The 25,702-nt window shown below is 45.0% G+C and overlaps 1 protein-coding gene across 1 annotated transcript; it reads right to left on the bottom strand.

The window, feature by feature from the left end:
• Positions 1-2,414: 2,414 nt before the first annotated feature.
• On the bottom strand, positions 2,415-5,457 carry LOC133919405 (transcription factor LAF1-like). Its single transcript, XM_062363787.1, has 3 exons — positions 5,175-5,457; positions 4,744-4,873; positions 2,415-3,425 (listed from the first exon to the last, which is right to left on the bottom strand). The coding sequence occupies exons 1-3, from the start codon at positions 5,308-5,310 to the stop codon at positions 2,816-2,818; spliced, it is 876 nt and encodes a 291-aa protein (XP_062219771.1). The 5' UTR covers positions 5,311-5,457; the 3' UTR covers positions 2,415-2,815.
• Positions 5,458-25,702: the final 20,245 nt, after the last annotated feature.

Below are 25,702 nucleotides of genomic sequence, written 5' to 3'. Positions count from 1 at the left end.
GCAAACACTCTACTACTACCTTTTTTTTTGAACTGACGATTTTCTCCCTCTCCAGTGCAACCAACAACCACCGGGCAATGCATGCAGCTTCTATGTTGTGCGTCACATGCTGCTAACCTTGGCAGTCAAGGATATGAATTCTCCATATGTAAGATAATTGCATAGTCTTTTTATAACTGCTTTTATTCATTACTAATATCCGATGATAAAATGGTTTTGCTCATGCTAATTGCATATTTTTTCCATAACTACTTTCATTAAACAGGAATTTAGCTTACCGAACGACAACATCGAGGAGTCTGCATTCGCCAACATTCGAGGATGGCGTCGTGTTCATAATGACCGAAGTCATCTCTTCGAAAGGCGAGTTCTATTGTAGGGACACAATGTCCTAAATTATGTAATTTGTGATTGCACTTTCGGCTTATGTAATTTGTAGTTATCTTGATGTGAACTTGCGCCGTTGTACGTTTTGATTATGTATATATGCATATCTCATGACTTAGTCCCTATAATGTGGGTATCTTGAAATGCATGGTGTGGCATGAATGTTTTGAGTGATCAATGTGGGTATCTGGATGTGTCTTGTTTGCAGGAAAAGACTGCTGCCAAATCCTGACATTGTTTCAAGATGCAGTCGGGAAACTGGTAAATCCCTTCGGAGGATGAGACCATTAGTGACGGGTGAAAACTTCACCTGTCACTACAGAGGCCACCAGTGACGGGTGGTAATTCACCCGTTATTGATGACCGAGTCCCAATGACATGTAGCTTTCCAATCTTTTAGTGGGACTTGGTTATTGGTGGCAGGTGGTAAATGGACTCATCACTACTATCTGGATCATTAGTGACGGGTGGTAAAAAGACTCATCACTGATGACTCAGTCAACAGTGATGGATTGTAGTTACCACCCGTCACTAATAACCAAGTTCCTGAGACGGGTTAGAAAGCTATCCGTCACTGGGACTCGATAATTAGTGACGGATGGTAAATATATCCATCACTAATGACCGAGTCCCTGAGACGGGTTGGAAAACTACCCGTCACTGAGACTTGATCATTAGTGACGGGTGGTAAATACACCTGTCGCTAATGACGATCATAGTGACGGGCAGCAGGCCTTCTCAGGTCATAGGAGACGCACTTTATGACGGGTTTCAACTATGACTCATCACTGGTGACAGTCATTAGTGACACAATAAGAGTAACATATACGATAACTATCACTAATAATGATTATTACCCATCACTAATGTGTTGTTTTGTCATAGTGAATATGTATTTTCGAGAAACAGCCTGGAATATAGAAAAAAATATTACATGGTTACTTGTGGGGGGGGAGGGTCACATATGGAGCAAGGAATTACGAGAGGCGAAGTGAAAAAATGTTATTACGACATCTCACACACCCCAACTTTTCTTGTAGTTTGTTTGCTAAAAGTTAAATTATATAGGGATTCACCCAATTATATAATCTTAGGGTATGTTTGGAAAGATAGATTAGGATCCAAATCCCTATGATTAGTTTAAATTTGAACTAGACCCTAGATTTTATGAACCAACGTCTCTCTTTCAAATAGTCTCTTATGAAAATTGTGACATAACAAAATTTGTAGACAATTCAAAACGTGTCAGATTCATATGGTAAATCTAACACAAAAAATGCAAGGCTAAGGTGCACGACAGCGACAAGTGGAGAATAAAATTAGTAACCTCAGGCCCCTGAAAGTGAAATTTGAATAGATGTTCCTTTCAGCGGTGAACACGGAATAAAAATGTAGAGGCCTCGATACCCACTTGCTTCTTCTTTCTCTATCTTCTTTCTCTTTTCTTCTCCTTTCTCCTTTGGACAAAAACATGAGATTAATGGGGAGGAACCAACAAATATGATTGTAATAAGAAATGGAGGAAGCATAATGTGCACAAGACTATAATGGTGAACATATTTATAAAATTAATCTCATCCCTTGTATCTAATCACAACGGCTCAGGTTGGAGGTGAGAGTTCTCTATCCCACTTATGTAGTTTTTATTTAACCTAAATCAGCGTAAAGTGAAATGGGGAAATACACCTCCAGTAGGAGCCTGCTATTTAGCACGCACACCAGGAAGTCAACACACGTACCACTTTGACAGCCTCTGCTCTTTTTGTTTTTGGAAAAAATTTCTCTCCCATGTTTTTCCGTTTTTGAAACAAATTGCATGAGAAAAGTTTGACTCAAAAAATTTTGAGAAAAAATTTGCGTTTTGAGAAAAAAAATTTAGAGAAAAATTACATAGACCCATACTACAGTCGTCCGCAACTCAAACGCCAGCGGTCACATGCAGAACATGATTCCTGCCTCCAATATGGGCATGCAGCTCGGATTAGGTTCAAGGGATATGGTTTATTTTGTGCACATATTCATCAATATGGTCTTTAAAAACCTGATATTTCCTCTAAGAGACGAGCTTCCGTCACTCGACAAAAAGAAAAAAAAAAAGAAAGAAAAACACAAAAAGGATGATGTCCCGTCTTCGAATTAACAAAACACAAACTGTGCAACCAATAGCTAGCTGCAAGCGTGCAACTCTCAATACTCTCTTCTTTCCTTCCTTTTCTCTGTCGGTGTTGTACTCTCGAAAGCAAACCGCAACAAACACGACAAAACATTTTACATTGTAGCAACAATCGTCATGGCCCTGGACTTTATATGCTTCTAAATTCCTCAATACATACACGACAATAATTTACATCACAAAAAAAACTTTCACCGAAATATCTAAATTTATGAAACACAAACCCCTTCACGAAAGGCCACCAATCCGCCGTGCCTAGTTCAGCCCGAAAAACTCGTTCATGGAGAGCAGGTCGCAGAACCCGGCCGTAAGCATGTGATCCATGCCGTCGAACTGCTCTTGAAACTCCCAGCAGCTGGCGCCGCTGTCGCTGAACCCTTGCAGGGACACATCGACACCGCATGGCCCGTCGACCTGCACGGATCCCTGGCTCGCCACCTGTTGACGATCCCCTTGGCTCGCACTCGCACCAACCACGCCCGCAGCGTCCAGACCAGGTGCTGCTCCGACCTGGCCACTGATGCCGTCCATGTCCAGCCAGTCCGCGAACATGACCTTGGGAGCCACAGGCGCGTGGAGCCTGCAGGCAGTGGGATCCGTCAGGCAGCTCGAGTCGGCCGACGACGACTCGCGAGGCTCCGAGGAGCCGGAGTCCGTCGGCCGGTCGGTGGCCGGTTCTTGCGCCGTCCCGTCCCCGGGCTTCAGGAGCTGGGAGTCGTCTGAATCGGCACCGGAATCGGTTGCGGCTGGTGCAGGCGTGCTTGGTCCTTCCTTGCTCTCGACCCTCTTCTTCAAGTACGAGTTCCAGTAGTTCTTGACCTCGTTGTCGGTCCTCCCAGGCAAATGCCGTGCGATTCTAGACCACCTGCAGGAAAAAGAAAAAAATATCGGCGTCAATAGATTAGGCTGTGCCTTTTGTTGAAAGAATAGTCAAGCTAGCCTGCATGTCACAGCCTTACAATTCACTCAAACCTCATTTCTGTCGGTGGGGTTAGTGGAAAATCCAGCTTTCGCATTACGAGCTGAGGCTTCCTCCCTTCTTTTCCCCGTGCCGATGGCCAAAAGAAAATGTCACTTGGTTGAAAGTGACAAACGTGTACGTAGTCTATTCATGTGGACCACTGAACCTTTGATTTTTTTGGGGGCCATAATTGCGAGGCCCCAATAAAGAATCTAATCTTCTCGTGGGTTCACTAGTACGTGCCAGATGGGTTTGTCAAAGCAACTGTTTTCATTAACTTGCGGGCAAACACGGATTGGTCCAAGTAGTCGACGGCGTGTTATCGTCGCTGTGCTACAAATCGAAAGGACGGTGTTCGCCTTCTCTAGCAACGGATCCGTCTTCTGACTTCACAACGGTACAATAATATGTGTGAGGTGCTACAGTATTTTGCGTGCTGAGTACAGGGCATGCAGTGTCGGATTTGTTCCAGAAAACTAATGTATCAGTTTCACTGTAGCGTTATAATCTTGTACTCCATACGGCATCGAACATTGAACGACTCAGATGGGATTGAAGTCACCGTGACTTCAGTACCTCTATAAACTTAAAAGGATCCCGAGCTATGAACTCCGATTCTCTGTACAACCAATAAAAGAAAAGGAGAGAGAAATTCAAATAGGAAAAAAAAAAGGGTTCGAGATAACTTACTACGGGACGCAACTCTACTGTATGACATTTTAGCTAGCCCAACTTGTCCCAATTGCGCCACTAAAGAGGCCCACAGTTTTTTCTAATAAACAGATATTACGCAAAAGAAAGCCGTTCTAATCATCGCAACGTGCACTGAGAACGGGCAGAGGAGAAGAAAAAAATCTCTTCGGAAAATTCGAATGTGCAGTGTCGTGGAGCGTGCACGTCAGCGTCGACTCCACAGTACGACAAAGGCCTCGGCGGCCAGCGTCACCAGTTTCCCTTTCGATTTCTCTGTGTTTTTTCACTTGTTCCTGCGTGTTCCAGAAGCGGGTCGCCAGCTCGGCGCTGAAGAGCAGGGACAGGGACAATCAAAAGGCAGGAGGGAGAGTAGGAGCAGCAGTGGCAGAGGCTGGTGTGGAGAAATATGAGCCAGCAAAAGCGAAAGGCAGCAGCGCAACGTGGAGATATGTGTTTCGTCTCAATCATTTGCGTGTAGTGCCGAGGGCAGAAGGACTAAACGGTGTGGCTGCAGTGCACGGGTGCTTACTTGTTGCCGAGCGTGGCGTGGAAGCTCATCACCGTCTCCTCCTCCTCCGGCGAGAACATGCCGTGCTTCAGCCCCGGCCGCAGGTAGTTGAGCCACCGCAGCCTGCAGCTCTTGCCGTTCCGGTGGAGCCCTGCCGACGCCAGAGAATTTTGAAAAGTGAGAACCAACAAAACCAGTCTACATTTGTTTATGATAAGATGGAGCTATATGGCAACACGTCAAACGTCTAACAGAGTTTTTTCCCCTCAGAAATGGCCAGTTCAGGATGAGCAGGCCACAGGAATTCAGATGACTCTGCTCTTCTTCTCACCAATTCCCAAAGCTTTAGTTCTTAATTTTTGATGCAATGCACCCAAACCTCCTCAATTACGCTCCTCTCGCACATGGCAGAAATGCAGAGGCATGCGGCTGCGGTGAGTTGTTCGTCTTACCGGCTTTCGCGGGGACCGCGCTCCAGCAGCCGTGCCCGTGGCGGAGGATGTAGTCGCGGAGCTTCTGGTCCTCCTCCGGCGACCACAGGCCCTTCCGGTAGTTGGGCTTGGGCTTCTCGCACGCCTTGCACCCCATTGCCGGAGAATGCCACCAGGAGCTAGCTAAGCGAAGCTTCGAGCCGGGAGAAGGCAGCAGAAAGAGAGGGAGAGCAGCAGCTACAAGAGGAGCTTCGGCTACACGCGCTCAGAATGGAGCGTTTCTGGGGTCTCTCAACAGGACGCGCAGTTGTAGGACTTTTATATGCCCGAACCGGCAATGAAGTTCTCGTGTTTTTCTCCTTTTCTTTGGTTGGGAAACAAACAAAAGGCGCTATCATCACAGCATTTTTCTCTCTCGCATTACCTGTTTGTGCATTATGGATATGCCAAAGGACCGAGAACGATGACCGAAAGAAATTGAATAGATATTTTATAATTTTTTTGCAAAATAAATAACATACTCTTTATTTACCTAACGTTCTCAAAAACGCATAAATAGAAACATAAACTTTACAGAGACAAAATAAATAAGAAAGTTCTAAGGTAACATAACTTTATGGATGAAAGTCGAACCATAAACTATATTCAAGATCATTCTATGTATATGAATATTTATACCTTTAACAATAAGAAGAACAATATTCTAAGGTTGAAAAATCATAACTCAAAGGAAAAAGCGAAAATCAACAAGCAAATCCCAACCAAAAAAAAACTTATAAGTGAATTAATAAAGAGAGACTAAAAGGAGAGGAATTCAAGCATATGTAAAAAATATAAACTTCATTACTCAAAGAGATCAGCTCTATTTTAGACGGATTATAAGGATTTTTCTCTCAAAAACTATCACCTATTACATAGGCTAAGTATTCATCTTCCTCTCCTCTAAAATCCTAACACTAGACTCTCAAATGGATAGCATAAGTGACTTAAGTGGTTGTTTTCAACTGTCCCATAGCCCTACCCCTCTATTTATAGACCTAGTAAATTTGAACCCTAAATTTTCTAGCTTGTTATCAAAATACTTCTATCTTGTAGTACATTCCTAACTACCACCGAGGGTATTTTGATCTATTTTTTGCTTTGTCCATCGAGCAACCGTGACGCCTTCACGACTTAGCTTCGTCTCGATGCAACTTCGCGATGGTGTTACGTACTATTCCAATACTCCCATGGTTTTGAGGTTCAACCGTGAAATTCTCTGTACGCTTCTCAAAGCATGACTCACCACTTGTTTACACCTTAAACAAGCGCTCTGATGTCGACACGTGTACTCCATCTTGCGATCCTGACCGTCGGCAAGTCTCCCTCGCTCCTAATCCCTCAAACTGCCTTGTCACTTGCACGGATATATTTTTTCGTTTAATTTTATCAACATGTCGTCTTCATCCTTCGTTTTATGTTTTGTTTGACCTTCACGTGTATAACTAGAATCACCCTTGACTCTGTCTGACGTTCTTGATCGTCCGGCACAAAACACCCGCTTAGCTCTGATCACCCACTGTCGACCATCAAGTTACATCCATCATCTGTATACTATGATACAAGTACACACATTTTTTAACTTTAACTCTAATTAATCCATAATCAAAATGTTCAAATCAAGCTCAAACAATCCAAAACTCAACAAACCAAATTGATGACTTTATCAATCACTTATCACGTATAAATTAAGTATATTTTAACATAGTTTCCCATAAATCGAGACGTTTGTAGGACAATCAAACAGTGAAGTATGCAGCGAGCGATGCAAGGCCTTAGAAGAAGGGGCTGGCACACGAGGCGGGCAGAGCAGGCTCAACACCTCAGGTGATCCGCTAGTAACCCAGGCCAGTTGCGAGATGATGGCCTTGTTTGAAGTTTGAGAACAAGTAAATGCCGCTGCTACTACACTCAAAAAGTGTAGGAAATTGTCAACTGAGCAATTGAGCTGACGATGACGGCACGGGAAGCAATCGCTCTCCTCGTCACTCTCCTCGTCTAACTTTTTCCATACTACACGTCGGTCGCTTTCTAACGTAACTGGCAGGTGGCAGCTACTATATCAGACGGTAAAATCAGCATCCACCGTAAATGGGAAGACACCTGTAACCCTAATGACTGAATCCTTGATTATTCTTCATGCTTTTGCATCTCCCCCCTCATTTGCTCCCATAAAAGTGTCTAGCAGGGTCTAAAAAGCAAAATATTTTATCTGCCTTTGCCCCTCCCTTTTCTTTACAGCAGAAAAGACTTGCTTCTATCAGAAGCTAAGAATGGAACAGGAGCAGGAGCAGGAGCAGGAGCGGGAGCAGGAACAGCTAGCTAGCCCAGGACCAGGAGGACTCACGCTAGTCCTTTACCCCTGCATTCAACGGAGGCGAACACAAAGTCGAAAAGAAGGAACAAATTGCAGCCCTCGGGTTCTATGATTAATCAACACTTTCCAATTGCATGACAGGTAATACCGCCGCCGTTGAAAGTTTCAAATCGGACCGTTCGGCTCGATCGGGACGTGTCGTCCACCGTTCCGCTGGCGGACTCCAGCGTGTACCGCTGTGCCACCACGCCATTAAGCGGGCGTGCCCGTAGCGATCGCGAATTCCTCGATGTCGAGCCCGTGTTTAGGTGGGGGGCAAGCGGAGCCGCCGACGCGCGCACGGACGGGCGCGCGCGCAGCCGTACGCCGGTACGCGTTCGCACGCACCTGCCGCGCCCTACAAGCACCGCAAAACCAAAGGGGGGGGGGGGGGATGAAGCGTAGCGAGATCACGAGGTTTTCGAGCGTTTCCCCCGTCCGCGCGCACGCGGGGCGGGTGCGGTGCTCTCCCGTGGCCTCGTTCGCCGCGCGCGCGCGTCGGTGACGACGCGGGTGATGGAGCCGGCAGGGTCAATGCATGGGGACGTGGTGGAGGCGGAGATCGATTGGCAGCGGCATCCAGCTAACCTGGCTCACCAACTCGGCGCCCGTTTCCAGCCGGTGCTGTCACTAGCTCACTCGTCCGTGTCAGGGTGCGCATGCGTGTTTGATGTTTCGATTTGTCTGGGCTCCGGAGCCGGGGCGGAGTTGGTGCCTGGCAGTCAGGAGCTAGGGAAAGGTTTATTTGTTCGGTGCCCATCACATCTGGGACTCGGGTGCGAACAAATGGGACTGCGATGTACGTGGCCCTCTCCAATCTGCTGCAGCATGAGGCTGCCCAGGTGGTCAAATAGGAAAAAAGCAGCCCGAATCGGTCGTGCATGTTATATGCTACGCCATGTAGTTACATAGTTGTTCCAATCAGAGTTCACTTTTTTTTTTTGCGATGGATCAGTGCTCTCTAACCTGATGAGATTCAGGTCTACGGGTTACATGTGACTAGCTAATTAAGCGTTGGTTTATTGGGAGAGGGCCTCCAAATGCATGCAACTCTAGTGTAAGTTTCTATTTGACAAAACTCCCGCTCCAAGATCTGTATAGAATTTAGAGTTTATAAAATAAAATAAAATAATTTAAACATCTATTTTTAATTAAAATAAGAATAGAAATATTTCTAGCATTTTTAAAATTAAAGTTCTACTAAACAGACACTAAAAACAATAGAGATACATATATATAATATTTTTCCATCGGACAAAAGGCTACAACAAGAATTAAAAACAGGCGGTAAAGGGATGTGCATGTACGGTGCGCACCGTGACGTAACATGCATGCATGGGCATGCCTTGAAAGTTTGAGATGATTGACTTGCACAGCGTGCCGTGAGGTCGTAACAACTCTATAATATTTGAGTGTAGACGTCCGTCGTGCTTGGCGACATCTTGCATGGGGAAAAATTGGGGAGATCGTGCCATGGCGATGATGTATAGGCTGCAGTATCAGCAGGCAGCGTGGCCCCGGCCATGCATTGGATTTTTCTAGGTGATGGAACTCGTGATAACGCCCGTCCTATTTTCTAGCGCGTACCGCTTTCCGAGGAAGATTCCCGTGCATCATTCCAATTTTACTAGCAGTAGCAGCCACCACGATGACATATCTGGTGAGAAGCTGACATGGTTGAAAGTGTGCGTGCTCCATACTGCTACATACCCGTCTGACAGGGGTTGTCCAACTATATCTTTCTTGCACAAACCAAAGGAGACACAAAAATTGAATAGTTAGCTGATGAAATTATACCATAATCTTACTAATGACACGTATCAACCACTCAACATGTTTCAAATTATCATTGGCAGTAAGTCGCCGGGTAACCGATGGAAGAACTACAATAACTATACTATTAGTTCTCCCACATGCAGAGTTGATCAAATTGTATTACTATTATACACTATACTTTATAGTACCACTAGCTCCCACCCTCTCCTGTTTTTTTATGAAAGCCACCATGTGGAATTAGATAGAGTGAAAGAGTGGCATCAACATGCCTACATTTAATATTACAAGCCATTTAGCCGGGCCCAAAGCCAAATATGAGAAAAGAAGAGTGATATACAACCAGGACTCGGGTAGCATTTATGTATTTTCTCGGCTAGCTCTAAGATCCATCAAAGCATGAGCACTTGCTAGACCCTAGGTCATCGCCTCCTCTTGTATCCTGCAGCAGTATGCCTTCCGGAAGCTTTTCACCTCGAAAAATTTGGTGATTTCTTTATTTCCACCACTCCCATAGTGTCAAGATGATCAGTGTTTTTACTCCTTTCTGCAAACTTCTCGGTTGTTGGATGCGCTCGGCCCACCGTGCCTCTGTCGAGTTCGTGTAGATCCATGAGTCTAGGTGCAAGGATGGCAGGTGTAGCCACTCAGCGGCATGCGACCAAAGGTGTTTAGTGGTAGGAAAGTCAACGGAGAGATACATCACAATTTCTAGGTTGTGAATGCACATCGGGCAAAAATATTGGTTGCTGTAGTGCCGAAGTTGCAAGCGCTGGGCTCTCCATAGTCGGTCCTGGATGAGGAGCCATGCAAAAAATTTGCATTTTGGTAGTGGCCAAACCTTCTAGATTATTTTCTTGAATCCCTAGTTTGGCAAGTCTGCAAATTGGGCTTTGTATGCCGACCGTGCAGTGTAAGATCCATGTGTCATGTGTCCAGGCTATTGTGTCTTCTGCTTGGCTTAATTGCACTTCACTGATCCTTCCCCAAAGCTATACAAATTCATCGATTAATTGTGTGTTCAGATTGTGTCAGAGGTTGTGAATCCAGTTATTGTCTTGTAAGGCATTTGTAACCTTCTGATTCTTCCTGACTGAGTGCGAGTACAAAGCTGGGGCTATATCTTTTGGGGCCTCTCTGTCCAGCCATCTAGTGCAGCAGAAAGGTATTTTTCTACCATTTCCTAGAGTGATCTTGGTGCATGAATGGAATAGAGCCATGTCTCCCGAGTCGCACGACATTGGGTATCTTATCCAAGGTTTCTCCGGTTTGTCCCACTCAAACTATAACCATCGTAGTTGAAGTACTCTGCTGAATTTTTGTATATCTAGGATTCCTAGACCCCCCTTTTCTATCTACCGACAGATTTTGTTCCAAGAAACCTTACATGTTCCTCCGCTACATCCCTCATTTTCAGCCCATAAGAAACCACAACTATATTTGTCTAGTGCTCTGTAGAACTTCATCGGTGACTTCATAGCAGTGAGGATATACATTGGTAGGGAGGAGAAGACCGATTTCACTAAGGTTCGTCTTCCAGCTGCGGTCAGGAGTTTTGGCTTCCAGCCAGATAGGAGACGTGTAGCCTTGTCTAGAATGGTTTGTAGCTGCACTAGGCGTAGGTGACCTAGAGTAAGTGGCAGACCAAAGTAATGCATTGGGAATTTATCACTATTTGTGGAAAGGTTTGGAGGATCTCATCTAGGTTTATGTGCTGGCAACTAATCGCAGCAAGAGGGCTCTTTTGAAGGTTAACCCGCAAACCTGTTGAATCACCAAACTCGCTTAGGATAGCAAGTAGTGTCGTAAGCTCACACTACACCAGGTTGAGGAAAAGTATAGTGTCATATGCATATAAGGATATGCTTAGGCAGGTCACTCGTCCTTGCAAGCAGGACAACGTCCCCGCCTCAGTAGCTAAGTCTAAGATGCGCTGTAGCAGGTCAATTGCCAGGATGAAGAGGTATGACGATAACGGATCACCTTGTCACAAACCATGACTATGTTGTATCTGTCTCCTTAGGATGCCATTGAGTAGTATGGAAGATGAGGAGGAGGCTAGTGTGTTGTCAATCCAATCACGCCAACACGCACCAAAGCTCCTTGCTTGGAAGAGCTCAATGATATACTCCTAGTAGACTGAGTCAAAGTCTTTCACAATGTCCAACTTAATTATTAAGGACATATTCCTGTTGCGATGATACGCCCTAGCTCGATTCTGCACTAGCATAAAGTTGTCATGGATATATCTGCCCTTAATGAAGGCGCTATTGTAGCGAAAATGATCCTATTAGGTCATGATTGTGATTTTAGTGATTAATGATAACATAGTTAATGGACTAACATGTTTGTCAAGAATATATATTAGTAGGTCTCACGGATGCAATACATTAAGAAGCCGCCGCAGTCGGGACAAAATTTGGTTGAATTAGAGAAGTTCTAGAAAAAATGATTACACCAGATGGTCCGGCGCAGAGGAGTTGTGAACGCCAAAGTGTTTTCTTGCTAGGTGTTTTTACACGCTGGATGATCCGATGATTTGGAGATATGAACATAGGAGCATTTCTGAGTTAAAGCTCAAAGATGGTACACGTCGGAAGATCCGGTGATCGGTAGTGTGCACGCCAGAGTATATGCTAGAGCAATTATTGTAGAGAGGATTGTAACAGTGAGAAGACCGAAGGACTACATGCCAGAAGGTCCGGCGATTGAAGTGTGCACGCCAGAGCATTTGTTGCAGAGAAGATATCAAAGTTTGGTTTGGTATAGTTTAACACGTCGGATGATCTGGGGATGAAGCAAAGAAACGCCAGAGTATTTTGCACTAAGGAAGGCACAAAATTGCTCAATTAAACACACCGAAAGGTCTAACAATGGAGCTGGTGAACACGCTGAAACATCCAATGTTCACACTGGTTTTGAGTGGAGTTCCAACAGCTAGTTTTCGGAAGGTGTACACGCCGAATGTTCCGGTGAGTATAATCTATCTACACTGGAACATCTGGCATATACAGAGAATTTGAGCTGTTGGGGCAACGACTAGTCCGTGGGGTTGAGGCTATAAATACCCCTCGACTCAGTTATTTAAAGCTGCTGGAGTCTAAAGAAGCTCATATACACTTGAGAAGATATTCAAACCATAAAAGTTCTAAACGTGATCATCCAAGGTAATTAGCACACCATTAGAAGAGTGATTAGTACTATTAGGCCTAGAAAGAAGTGTTGCTAGGTGCTGGAACCTAGAGATTGGATCAAGGAGTGATCTAACCTTGCACCGAGAGGTACGCTGGTGCATTGGCCTTGAGCCTTGGAGGCTCAAGCTTGTTAACCCTCTAACTTGGTGTGGAGTGGCGAGAAGCATATATGGGGACACGTAGGACCTTGCCTTGGTGGCTAAAACTTTGAAGTGAAGACAGCGTACAAGTGACCAAAAGAGTGGTTAGTGGAGAGATCTGGTCTTGGTGGTTTGGTTGCTCATCGTGCTTGAGGCCTTGCTTTGGTATCTTGGTAGCTCAAGAGCTATGACTGGAAGAGTCTTAGTGACTGGGAGCATATCCTTTGTGAAGCTCCAATGTGGACTAGGAGTGACTTGTGTGCCATCGATTGTTGGAGAACGGATAGGCTACGCTGGCATAAAACAATTTTTCTCTACCGCGTTCAATCAAGAAACCATGCGAGTAGGAGATCATAGAATATTACCACTAGACGCGCAGCACAACAGAAGAAGAGTTAGAGTAGACCGATCCAATTTCATGCGTATCAAACTCATCGAGTAGCTTCTCGATCAGATCTGGGACCAGCCCCATGTAGGTGGTCATGCTCCTTGGCCAGCTCCGAGCAGGTGGTCATGTTCCTCAGCCAGCTCCGAGCAGGTGGTCGTGCTTCCCGACCAGTTCCTTGACCAGTTACGACCACGGGCACCACGTCCTCGACCAGCTTTGACCATGTAGAGGAGGTAGTTGATCACGTCGACCACCTCATCGACCACGAATAGGAAATTTCAACCACATCCTCGATTGCGATGAGAAAGTAGTCGAACCTGTCCTAGTGTCCTTGTCACCAATTAGCACTGCAGCAATTGCAGCAGCGCCTCAACGGTATCCACACGTACATGGATGGAACACCATACGCCAGTGTGCTAGCATTGCGCGCCTGACTAGGGTTTCGCAGGGAGTTTAGGAAGAGGTGGCGTCTAGGGTTTTGGTGGCGAAATCAACTCATGTGCCCACGACTTCTTCCTCCTCTTATATATAGAGTACGCTAATGGGCCTTTTATTCATATTAAAGCCCATCATGACTCTAAACCCTAATGGACATTCAATCATATTAAATCTCATTCACAGATCCAATCTGCATATGCGATCACCTCTAGATCATATCACCAATACCGATACCACGAGATAAAAATCCCTTGTGCTGAGTTTGCTCTCTCTTCCTTATTTACGTTTACGCATTTACATACTTGTAATTTACCTTCCTAGAGTAGGTTGCAAACCTTGTTGAACAGTAGAGTAGACACACTAGATAAATCTAGAGCACATTTAGATAGAAATTGATATAGGTTTATCTTGTGAAGTTTTTAGAGCCATTAGTTTTTAAGTGCCTAATTCACTCTCCACTTAGGATGCCACCGTTACTCACAATTGGTATCAGATCCCCATGCTCTTGATAGGTTTAACCACCTAGAGTTGTGACGTCTGAAGTTAGAATGGGCACCTATAGCGCTCTACACTTTAACAACACTAATTTCCCCTAAAAAATTCTAATGACTTGTTATTTGCAAGCTAAAGGTTTAGATGTTTGGAGAGTCACCGAAGAAGGGATGAGATCACGTGTCACCAACAAGGAGAGGTAATTAGATGTATTGGCAAAGAGTATTTTTTTATCATATTTATATGTTGATGCATTTAATTGTGTTTATTCTCTCATCAATGCACATGATATTTAAACTAGTCTCATTAAAATATATGGAGGCACTAATGATGTGCGCAATGAGAAATATCATGTTCTATTAGGCTATGATTGTGATTTTAGTGATTAATGATAATATAGCCAATGAGATTAATATGTTTGTCAAAAATATATATTAGTAGATCTCATCGATGCAATATATTAAGAAGCCACCACAACCGGGATAAAGTTTGCTTGAATTGGAGAAGTCCCAGGAAAAAATGACTATACTGGAAGGTCTGGCGCAGAGGAGTTGTGAACGCAAAAGTGTTTTCTTGCCGGGTGTTTTTATACATCGGATGATCTGGCGATGTAGAGATATGAATGTCGTAGCATTTCTGAGTTGAAGCTTAATGATGGTACACGCCAGAAGGTCTAGCGATTGGTAGTGTGCACACTGGAGTATACGCTAGAGCAATTGTTGCAGAGAGGATTGAAACAATGGGAAGACCGAAGGACTACACGCTGGAAGGTTTGGCAATTGAAGTGTGCATGCCGGAGTATTTGTTGCAAAGAAGATATCAAAGTTCAGTTTAGTGTAGTTTAACACGTCGGATGGTCTGACGATGAAGCAAAGAAATGTCAGAATATTTTGCACTGAGGAATGCGTGAAATGGCTCAGTTGAACACGCTAGAAGGTCCGGAGATGGAGTTAGTGAACACACCGGAACATCCAGTGTTCACATTGGTTTTGAGTGGAGTTCCAATGGCTAGTTTTTGAAAGGTGTACAAGCTGGATGTTTTGGTGAGTACAATCTATCTACACCAGAACATCCAGTGTATATAGATAATTTGAGCCATTGGGGCAACGGCTAGTCCGTGGGGTTAAGGCTATAAATACCCATCCACTCAGTCATTTGAAGTTGTTGGAGTCCAAAGAAGCCCATATATACTTGAGAAGACATCAAGTCATACAAGTGCTAAATGTGATCATCTAAGGTAATTAGCACAACATTAGAAGAGTGATTAATGCTATTATGCCTAGAGAGAAGTGTTGCTAAGTGCTGAAACCTAGAGAGTGGATCAAGGAGTTATCCAGCCTTGTACTAAGAGGTATAGTGACTCACCGTCACCTTGAGCCTTGGATGCTCAAGCTTGTTAACCCTCTGACTTGGTGTGAAGCAGTGTCAAGAAGCGTGTATGGGGACGTAGAGGCCCTTGCCTTGGTGGTTAAAACTCTAAAGTGAAGACAGCGTACAAGTGACTGAAAAAGAGGTTAGTTGTGAGACCTTGCCTTGGTGGCTTAGTTGATCATCGTGCTTGAGACCTTCTCTTGGTGGCTTGGTAGCTCAAGAGTTATAACTGAAAGAGTCTTGGCAATCAAAAGTGTATCCTTTATGGAGCTCCAACGTAGACTAGGAGTGGCTTGTGTACCACCGATACCACATGATAAAAATCCCTTATACCGAGTTTGCTCTCTCTACCTTATTTACGTTTCCGCATTTACATACTTGCAATTTACCTCCTATAGTAGGTTACAAACCATTTTGAATGGTAGACATACTAGGTAAACCTAAAGCACATTTAGATATAAATTGATATAGGTTTATTTTGTGAAATTTTTGAAGCCATTAGTTTTGAAGTGTCCTAATTCACCCCCCTCTTAGGACATCACTGTTCCTCACAGCTATATGAGTGGGAGATGAGGGAATCAATATGCTTAGATAACCTGAGGGCCAGTAATTTAGCTACAAGTTTTGCGAAGGAGTGGATCAAGCTAATGGGCCTAAAGTCATTTGCAGTGGCTGCGACCTCCTTCTTTGGAATCAAGGTGATTCTAGTGGTGTTTAGGATTCCAAAGGCTTGCACTAAGCAATTGTGAATGCGCTAAAACACCGCCATCACATCATCCTTTATGATTGGTCAACAGTTTTTGTATAAAGTCATGATGAATCCATCTGGCCCAATAGACTTTTCTACCGGCAATGCAAGGATAGCATGCCATACTTCATCCTCTAAGAAAGCAATCTCCAAGTCTAAATCATCCACCCGAGGTAGCTAGAGGAGATCCTAGTTGATAGAGCACAATCGTCGCTTCTTAGTGCCAAGAAGCTCCTCATAGTGGTGGTAGAGAGCCGCTTCTTTCTCCTCCTGAGACGAGGCAGTTCCGTGTTGAATTTGTAGTGTGTGGATGAACTTTTTTCACCATCTCCCATTCATTTTTAAATGGAAGAAGTGGGTGCTGAAGAAGTGGGTGCTAGCATCCCCTGCCTTTAGGTAGGTAATCTAAGAAGCTTGCCTCTTTCACGCCTTTTCTACTGTCACTAGGCCTAGGACACGTAGCTTCAAATTTTTGTGGAGGGAAACCTCCTCCATCAATAGTGTCCTACTTTCTTGTGCTATATCTAACTAGAGGAGCACATGGTTCGCTATATTTATTTGGAGCCGCACATCACTAATGAGTTACCTACTCCAGGCTTGGAGTGCCCTGGCCCTTGCACGAAGATGGGCAGCCAAGCGGCGCATTGGGTTAGTATGTTGCTGCTAAGACTCCCAAGCCACTTGAATGACATCCATAAAACCCAGGATGCTTGGCTAGACATTTTCAAATCTAATGGATGGTGGTTGGCACGGCCCATTTTTGCTTGCAAGCAGCAGCGGACAGTGATCTAACATGGAGGAGGAGAGAGCTTGGAGGTGGTGGGAGGAAAATAGTGCATCTCAGCTGTGATTACAGAAGAACCGGTCTAGTCTAACTAGGGTAGGCACAGCTCTTTCATTGCTCCAAGTAAATTTCCAGTTTTGCAAGCAAATTTTTTTGAGCTCACAGTAGTTCAAAATAGATTTGAATTGGCCCATCAACCTACGATTTAGATTATTGTTACTTTTATCTCTCACCTCGTAGAAAGGCAGGCTTATCTCTATCTTCGTAAGCCATGGTACTGCATCAGTTGGGTTGGAGTCCATGAGCTCCTGTAGAAAGGCAGGCTTATCTCTATCTTCACTGGGACCATAGACAACTGAAAGCTGGAACAATTGGTTGCTTTGCTGCAGGCATGCATAAACCAAGAAGATGTGAGCGCAATAGATTGGATTCTCAAGATTCACCAACATGTTGTCCCACAACACCAGGATCCCCCCCCATGACGCCATCAATCGGCAAGTAGTAATTGTTAACTAAGTTTGTCCCGGCAATCTGGTGAAATGGCTAGGAGAAACAAGCTGCAATTTTGTCTCTTGGATGCAAGCAATCACACAATGCGAGGAGTCAACTCAAGATAGAAATTGATTAATCATTCATTAGGAGACAAGCTAATACAACTGCATGAGGTACAGTGGATGACTTGGCATTCCCTTGCCTAACTACAATGACTCCGTAGGCCATGCCTAATGCAAGGCGATGCTTTAGGGGATTAAAATAGTGGACAATGACACAAACGCTAACTAATCTGGACGTAGCTACGAGGCCAACCATGCAGGTTGCAAGGTGGCATTTTAGGGAAATTAAGGAACTAGAGCCTATGCTAAGACAACACATGCTGGTGCTTCACATGTTTGAACTAGGAAACATGTAGTTGCTTCATGATGTCTAGCTACAGGGCCTCACCAGTGTCCAAGGTGGCCAGAGCTTGAGCCACCTACAGTGGCATAATGTCGATGCAGCAAATGGCATTTAAGGCCTTAGTGACCTTTGGAGGCAGCAACTTTGTGTACAAGTTCTTGTATTCAACCATGGTGTTACCACTGAAGACATGTCCGGCATGCAGAAACCAAGTCAGCGTGATACAAAGTCCTCAGCCATCTAGGCCACAGGGACTCCACAGAGCTTTGGAATAAATCGGACACTAAAACGCCTCCTTGGAACCTCTGCATGTGTGATGGCTGATGGAGGAGGGTCAGAAGACAACAAGCCTGGCTTTGGGGATGTGAAAAGAGCCTTGAGGAAGGTTGCATCATCGTCTTCAAGTTGGAAGGATCATCTAGAACAACCTTGGCAGGTTTAGTGATAATCACTGGTGTTGCAGTCAAGCCATTCGACACTGGTGTTGCAGTCAGGCCATTGCCAAGTTTTGGGGTTGAGTGGCTCATCCAGTATCTCAGTGACTCAATTCAGTGGACCTGAGAATTTTTGTGGGCCAAAAGGCATCAAAGTGCAGGCCAACAACTCCAAATGCATTGGGTCAAAGGAGACAGTAGATTCTTCAGCTCCGTGAGGCGGTGAAAGGAGAGCATCCAGCTGCAGCATAGTAGATAAGTCCTCTGGAGTTTTTGTCATTTTGGCTCAAAGGGAAGCAAAAAGGAGGTGGCTGCGATGCTGCAGGCGTTAGGTCCAGCTTTAGGGAGGAGATGCACATTGGCATGGGACCATCACACAAGGCTAGACCCATGAACCTCCCAGAAGGCACTAGATCAGTTGCTATAGGCAAAGCAGGGAACTGCGCAAGTGCCAACTCAGTCTTGGGGCCCCGGAGGTTTCCCATGTGGAGTAAGCCTTATGCACCCAACGACATGGGCCCGCCTAGATGGACTGATGAGGAACGTCCCGGCGTGGGCTGCTAGAACACCAATGATGCTCATGCAAGGAGCTCCTAGTGTAGTTGTGTGCGTCTAGGTCGTTCAGCTCATGGTGTCAGTGTCGCGGGGAGCAAGTGCGCCAATGGCAATAGCGATCCTTGCCATCGGTGCTCCCGCTAGCCCGTTCACCCGTCGCACGCTAGCCACGCCCGACCAAGGCCGCAAGGTAGCACTAGTCGCGGTTTCAAGCACATGTTGGCAGTCTTCCTCCGAGTCTTCATCATCGTCCCTACCGACTGGCCAGCTGGAGTGAACCAAGACAACAATGTACATTGGCACTGGTGCAAGGCCAATGCTACCGCGCCTCTAGGGTAGCTCCGTGCATGATGCCTAGCACCGGTGTCACGTCCCAAAATGCTAATCACGTGATTAAACATTCATAATCATCATGACATTATACTTATGCACATTCATTTGATAACTTGAGTGTAAACATGTTTCAAAAGTACTTGGAGGTAGTTTAGAGCCCTTTAGGAAAACCCTAAATTCCCTGGTGATGAAGAAAAATAGAAAAAGGGGAATAAAATCAAGTTTTCACTACGAGTCCGCTCTTGCGGTTTGACCGCTAGGGGGCAGCCACGTAGGCTTGCCACGTGGGCTTCCCACGGTCTGACTGCCACAACATAGAGGCTCACTTAAGAAAATTGGCCAACTCTCTCACACTCACTCTCACTCTCAATCACTCCTTCACCCACACCAAGAGATAGGGAGAGATCACCACGACGTCCACGACAGTCGGAGATCGATGGAGGGAACTTTCTCAAGCTCCCCGAAGGCTTCCTCGAGCTCTTTCACTCCATCCTCGTCAGTGGGGGAGTTCCTATGCGTGTTTCTTCCACCTCAAGCCTCAAACCACTCTGAAACCCGATCTCCAAATCAGAGCTTTCCCAGAGTGATCCCCTCTAATAGAAGGCTTCTGTATGATAAGGTGAGACATCCCCTACCATTTTCTTATCGTTCCTGAGCTCTAATCAATCCCCATTCCATTTAGACCCAAACTTAACCCTAGCCTAGGGCTTATTTATGGGGTATTTTGAGTTTAGTTTGGTGAATATTGTCAAAATCACTTTAGAAGCACTCCACAAGTCTCACAGAGCATTTTAGTACCCTTCATGGTCGATGTTTCGCTGGAGCCTTCGCCGACGGCCTCGCAAAGTGGCACAGACAGGGTCTCGTGGTTAGACTACCACTAGGACTGGTCTGACTGCCACCTCAATGTCGGTCTGACCGCCGACCTCAAGGCTGTGTGTACTTAGGTTACCTTGCCCGGAGTTTCAAACTTCAGAATCCTAATTATTTGGTGGTTTTTTGCAAATGTTTTTGAACCACGATGCTCTATTAATATTCAAACATACATCATATGCACATTTTTCCACCATTTGATTATTTATGCAATGCATTCTTGATTTGTTTAGAGAGTGTTATACATGCGATCCAAGTGAGTGAAGGCAACGCCAGTCTACCAGAGTTCTAGGAGTGTTGCACCAAGAGTATCAGGCAACCGCCGGAGAAGCAAGACAAGCATCTAAGCATAATGCACTCTTTAGCTTGAGTCTAAACTGATAAGTTGTCGCCTATGTATGTTTGCATGTTTAGCGATGTCGATGTCGGGTTTATATGGGTAGAACCTATATTATTTTGCATTACCTCTACCTTGAGTTGTTGATTATCCATATCATTGTAGCTTTGATAACATTGTTGATGTCTAACTTACGAGTTATTCGAAATGCTTAGCAATACTTAGGTCCTTGATAAAAGATGATCAATGGTACAACAATTGTTCGTAAGCTTAGGGCTTACTTATTTTTTTGCAAAATACAACAGCAATGATATGGGTGTTATGAGATGTGAGGATGAGGTGAGATGTGGGCGGTGCTAGGTGTAGATTGGCAGAGGAGCCCGGATGCCATAGATCGTACGCATCATTTAAGCATCATCCATCGGTACCGTTAGCTTTAGCACTTTCCGTACAACCATATATTCAGATAATGGATGAATGGGCTGAGTATCATACACTGTACTGATGCTTTCCTTGTGGTTGTATGACGCGTATGAAAAATAAAGGAGAAGTAAGGTGGTAGGGAGCCGGAGGTGTCCAGGACACACTTGCAGTAACCACAGTACCATAGGGGTATGTGCAAGTGGGTAGTTCCGGGTATGAGAAAGGTTGTCTCGGGGGCTAAGAGGATAGACCCGGGTCGTGTGGGTAAAGTTGTACCCCTGCAGGGTGTAAGAATAATTTGAATTGCCGCACTTTCGGTTATGAGCATGTTTCTGTCCATCCGCATCGGTCGTAGAGTTTACGGATTTGGGTTGATTGGTACGGTAGGTCGGGTGTGGTTGTTGAAGGTTATTGATTGCATGAGATGAATCCTTTTACAATTATGTGCTGGTTGATGTTGCAGGATTGATGTGCTTTAAGTATAGATGCTCATGTATAGATATTAGGTTGCTTACGCTTATGAATTTACTTAACCTTGTGACCTACTCCTTGCTAATTACTTAAATACATAATCCTTGAAGATGGGTTATTATATGTACCCATTATTGATTAAGTCTTGCGAATACCTTTGTACTCACACTACTCTTTCAGGTTCTATTGGTGAGAAGGATATAATGTTTGGCTACTTCACGCCCGCCGATGTAGGTGGCAAGAATGTGTAGTGTAAACTACTCGTATGGTGAGGCTTTTGGGTGGAGCCTAAGGGCATATGGCTTTACCTAGCCTTTGTTGGTTCGTAGATGTTAATCTTTCGCTGCGTAGTTTCTAGTTTTGGTTAGGAGGTGATCTATTCTTTATCCTCCTAGCTTCCTTTTGATGTAAATTATTGTAAATAGTTAAATTCTTAAGAACTTTAAATATAATTTAATTACTCGTTCTTTCTTAAACTTTGTTGTGATGCTATATGTTGGAAATGCATGTATTCCAATCTTGGGCATAAAACACGTGTCGGGCCTACCAGGATGGTATTCTGGTTAATCATTGTGGTCGTGATTAAGTAAATGATTGTCCTAATGATTAGTTGGAATATTATTTGGATGGTTCCTCACATCCAGGCATAGCTTACGTTAGTTGCCATTATTGGTGGTCTTCTCGGTTGGCTGGGGGGGAGTAGTCCTTCGTGAGCTCAAGATGCAGAAGCAAGTTGTGTGTGACCCCAGCCGGTGGCGCACCTCGAGGTGATGAGGCTGGCACACCCGGCAAGTCCCTAGGTGCCTGACCACACTTGTCCTTCGGGAAAAAGGTGTAGGCCATCTCCCCCGGGATATCTTCAAGGGAGTGTGCCCACACCCAGACCCAGTAGAAGTCTGGCCACTCTCTGAGATTATTATGGAGGCGAGAGCGGTGGTCCATCCTGTCGAGCCTACAGAAGTCGCCGAGTATTTCTTCCACTGTGTCGGTGTCCCAAGCGTAGAGCGGTAGGTTCTCGGGGGCGACGCAGTAGCGGAACCACCAAGTGTGGTGGATCCCTTCCTTGACCTCATTCCAATGCTGGATCTTATACATAGTGTCTTCATGCTCCATCGAGTGCACCCCGAGCACCATGTCTCGCTGGCCGGGGTATTGCAGCTAGGCGAGGAAGTCTTCAGGATAATGGTGAATGACATGCATGTCCTCCCAAGGAATTCCGAGTTGAACCTCCAATGCCTTGGCCGCCTTGTAAGTGCTTATGGTGATCGCCGGAGTTCTGTCCCCCCACAACAGAGAGGAGGACGGTGTGCTCGCAACTACTGTAGAAACCCTTAACATTGTTGGCTCCAAAACCCCTTCACTGCCGGATCTACAGCCGACAGTGAGGCAACAAGCAGTGATAGTCGAGGTCCTCGACTATCACTGCCGGGACCGAGGACTGGCAGTGAAGGGGTTATCACTGTCGACTGAAGGCTTCAACCGACAGTGATTGTCGGTCCCCGATAACGTGTTTATGGCTGAAAAAGTATATATATATATATATATATATATATATATATATTTTGCGATCAGAGGCACTTGACCGACTACTGTTCACCCGCCCTCGACTAAAAGCTCTAGTACTGATCACTGCTCACTCGCTATTTTTTTACGCGAGTTCCAGGACTCGAACTCACGACATCGATCAGAAGCTCTGCACGCGTGACCTCTCTAACCATCTCATCTCTCATTCGTTCTTGAGTATAATAGCAAAATCAATCATTTTAACCTCTTCTGATCGATCGTTTGAACAACTATTTGCACATCTAAATGTCCTAATAAAAAGGTTATCAACTATAAAATTGTACATCTCATCGAGTTCTATAATGTTAATATAAAGTTTATCTCTATCCGACTTTGTATGAAAAAGTTTTGTCCAATTTGTGCAATGTTCAATAAAACAGCCATAACTTTTGTATACGGAGTCCGATTTCAATGTTCAACCTCTACTTTTGAAGCTAATGAGGAGCCACATCCGAAAAAAAAATAGGCCTTTTAGACATGTACCTTTCTTAACCCTCATAAAATGCTCGAAAGATCCTCTACAGGACATCTGAAGTTTTTAGTCAAAAATTGACCTTCTCTGATTTGCCTAAATTTTTTTGAAGACATAGTGCTATATTTGAAAATTAGTGTTTCATGGATATTTTATTAATCCAAGTTACCGAACTCATGATAAAAATATTTAAATTTACAATTTTCAACTTTGTGACCCTATGTGTGTATTTTTCAATGCTTCCTACTAGTATTTTACACTAGATCCATGCCAACAATTTGTGGTCAGGTATGTGGCTCCTTCTGTACTAGTTTTAGACATTTATTTGTACATTTATATGACTTCAAATAAAAAAAATGATCAACGATAAAGTTGTCTAGAGCTATAAATTTCATATGAAGTTTGTCTTCATTCGACTTTGTATGAAAATGTTATGAATTTTTTAAGATGAGCTATTATCGATCACGGTTGAAACTTTATTAAGATTATTTGGCCTTATAAATAACCTCAAATTAAAAAGTTTTCAACTATAAAGTTACAGATCTCATCGAGGGCTACAATTTTAATATATAGTTTTCCCATCCGACTTCATATGAAAAAGTTATGAATTTTATAAAATAAGCTATCATCCCTTATCATAGTTGGCTCGTCACACGAGCTGGCAGTGATACCCATTATCACTGCCAGTTCATAACACGAACATGCAGTGATACTTGATGAATTATCACTGTCGGTCGGTACCCTCACCCGGCAGTGATGCTCAAGCCTTCAACCGACAGTGATGCCCTTCATCACTATTGGTTTATAAGCCACATTAGTTGATTATTTTCGTGTGACTTTTGAATCGACAGTGATGCCCCATAACTGTCAGTCCATTAGCAACCGACAGTGATGGACCGACATAAAAGCCTGGTTTTTAGTAGTGCGCAGAGGTGGTCTGTAATCTCCCGCATGTGAGGCTTCAAGATGATGGTGTGCTCGCTGCGATGCCGAGGGAAGGTGGGTCCCGACTCCATGATGGCAACCTCACCTGGCCTGGGAGGATGGCGAAGCAAGGGGCAGAGTTGCCGGCGGTGACCCGAGCGAGCACAAAGGAGGCACCGGACAGGTCTTCAGTAGCTTGCTATCTTGTGAGCTGTTGAGAGGTAGCGAAAACACTTCTCGTAGGACCAAGATTTATAGCTGGATTGAGGTCGTCTTGCCATGAATCCGGTAGTTGCGACTGAATCTCGTCGCCTTGAATTGGGTTCCAGAAGAGGCAAGGAGCTCTTCCTCCACCAGAATCTTGGTTAGACCACCGTCCAAGCTTGTGAAACTTCATCTCCAAGCAAGCTTCCAGGATGGTTAATGTTGGCAGAAGGGGGCCGAGGTGCTTCCTTGGTCGAAGGTGAAGCAGGCAGAACAACCGGAGTTGGTGGACATGCGCGGACCGGGCACACCCAAGGTTTGCGATAGCGGGAGGTGCAGGTACGCAGGTGCACCATAGTAATGGCAACCCCGCTGGGTGTCATTACCATAGGCAACCGACGTAGCAGGCGCACAGGCACTAGGCGCAAGAGAACCGCAATGTAGGAGGCCGCAGACTTCACCGGAGTCAAGGCAACAAGCTTCAATAACTTCACCACAGAGGCAAAGCGTGGAGTGTTGGCCAGGAAGCCGGCAAAATCCAAGGGGCGATACGGAGATGGCAACAAAGAGGAGGTTAAGGGAGGGTCAAGGTCGTTTGGATCCAAATCACTCCATGAGATTCGCTCTTCTTGATATGGCAGATCTGCCATAAAGCTAAGGAGGGGGGAGGGGGGAAGGGGGGGAATGGGGAGATGGGAGCAGACGGCAGCGACGGGAGGGGCCCAACAAGAGGCTTGCCCAAGGTCTAAGGATAGTCTCAGCGAGTGCAGCAGGGTCGTTGGGGCTAGAACAACCATGGGTGCGGAGTGGGCGGGGCAGTTGCGGGGGGTGGGGGTGAGGTGCAGGGCTAGAGCAACCATCCTGGCGTTAGCTGCAGTGAAGATTAGTCCCTCCACCACCCTCTCCAGTTAACAACACAATGGGTGAGGGACAGACATATGAACAATAGCCGCCACAAATGGATGATTGGCTCGTGGGCACAAAGCAGCTCATGGCATTGCACAGGAGCGCATGCATGATTGGCAGTTTACGGTGACAAAATGGCTTCTCAGGTAGTACCGGGGCTAACCTTTTCCTTCGTTAAGGAAAAGATGCCAATCTCTCCCGGTGGAAGAAGTACAAGTGCACAACAGTACAAGAGAGTTCGTTACACTATTTCGAAGCCTATCTTTTTAGTCTCGTGGTTGGTACAAACAGCTAGCTAGAGAAGAATGATACTCCGTATTTGCTGTAGCCAATTGAATGAGAAGCTTCCATAATATATTATCACTTCTGAACTGACACATCTCATATTCAAATGCTGGTCATTTGTCGACTTCACTAACTACCAACACTGGATT

The sequence above is a fragment of the Phragmites australis genome, chromosome 5 (assembly GCF_958298935.1).
Source record: "Phragmites australis chromosome 5, lpPhrAust1.1, whole genome shotgun sequence".
NCBI lineage: Eukaryota > Viridiplantae > Streptophyta > Magnoliopsida > Poales > Poaceae > Phragmites > Phragmites australis.
This window is presented reverse-complemented; position numbering and strand designations above follow the sequence as displayed.

Bases quoted from the DNA above. Each gene is read 5' to 3' on its own strand.
- LOC133919405 (XM_062363787.1), bottom strand. From the start codon at position 5,310: ATGGGGTGCAAGGCGTGCGAGAAGCCCAAGCCCAACTACCGGAAGGGC. The intron at 4,874-5,174 runs GTAAGACGAACA...TGGCGTCGGCAG, and splicing joins CGCGGTCCCCGCGAAAGCCG to GGCTCCACCGGAACGGCAAG. The intron at 3,426-4,743 runs GTAAGCACCCGT...TTTTTCCTGCAG, and splicing joins CACGCCACGCTCGGCAACAA to GTGGTCTAGAATCGCACGGC.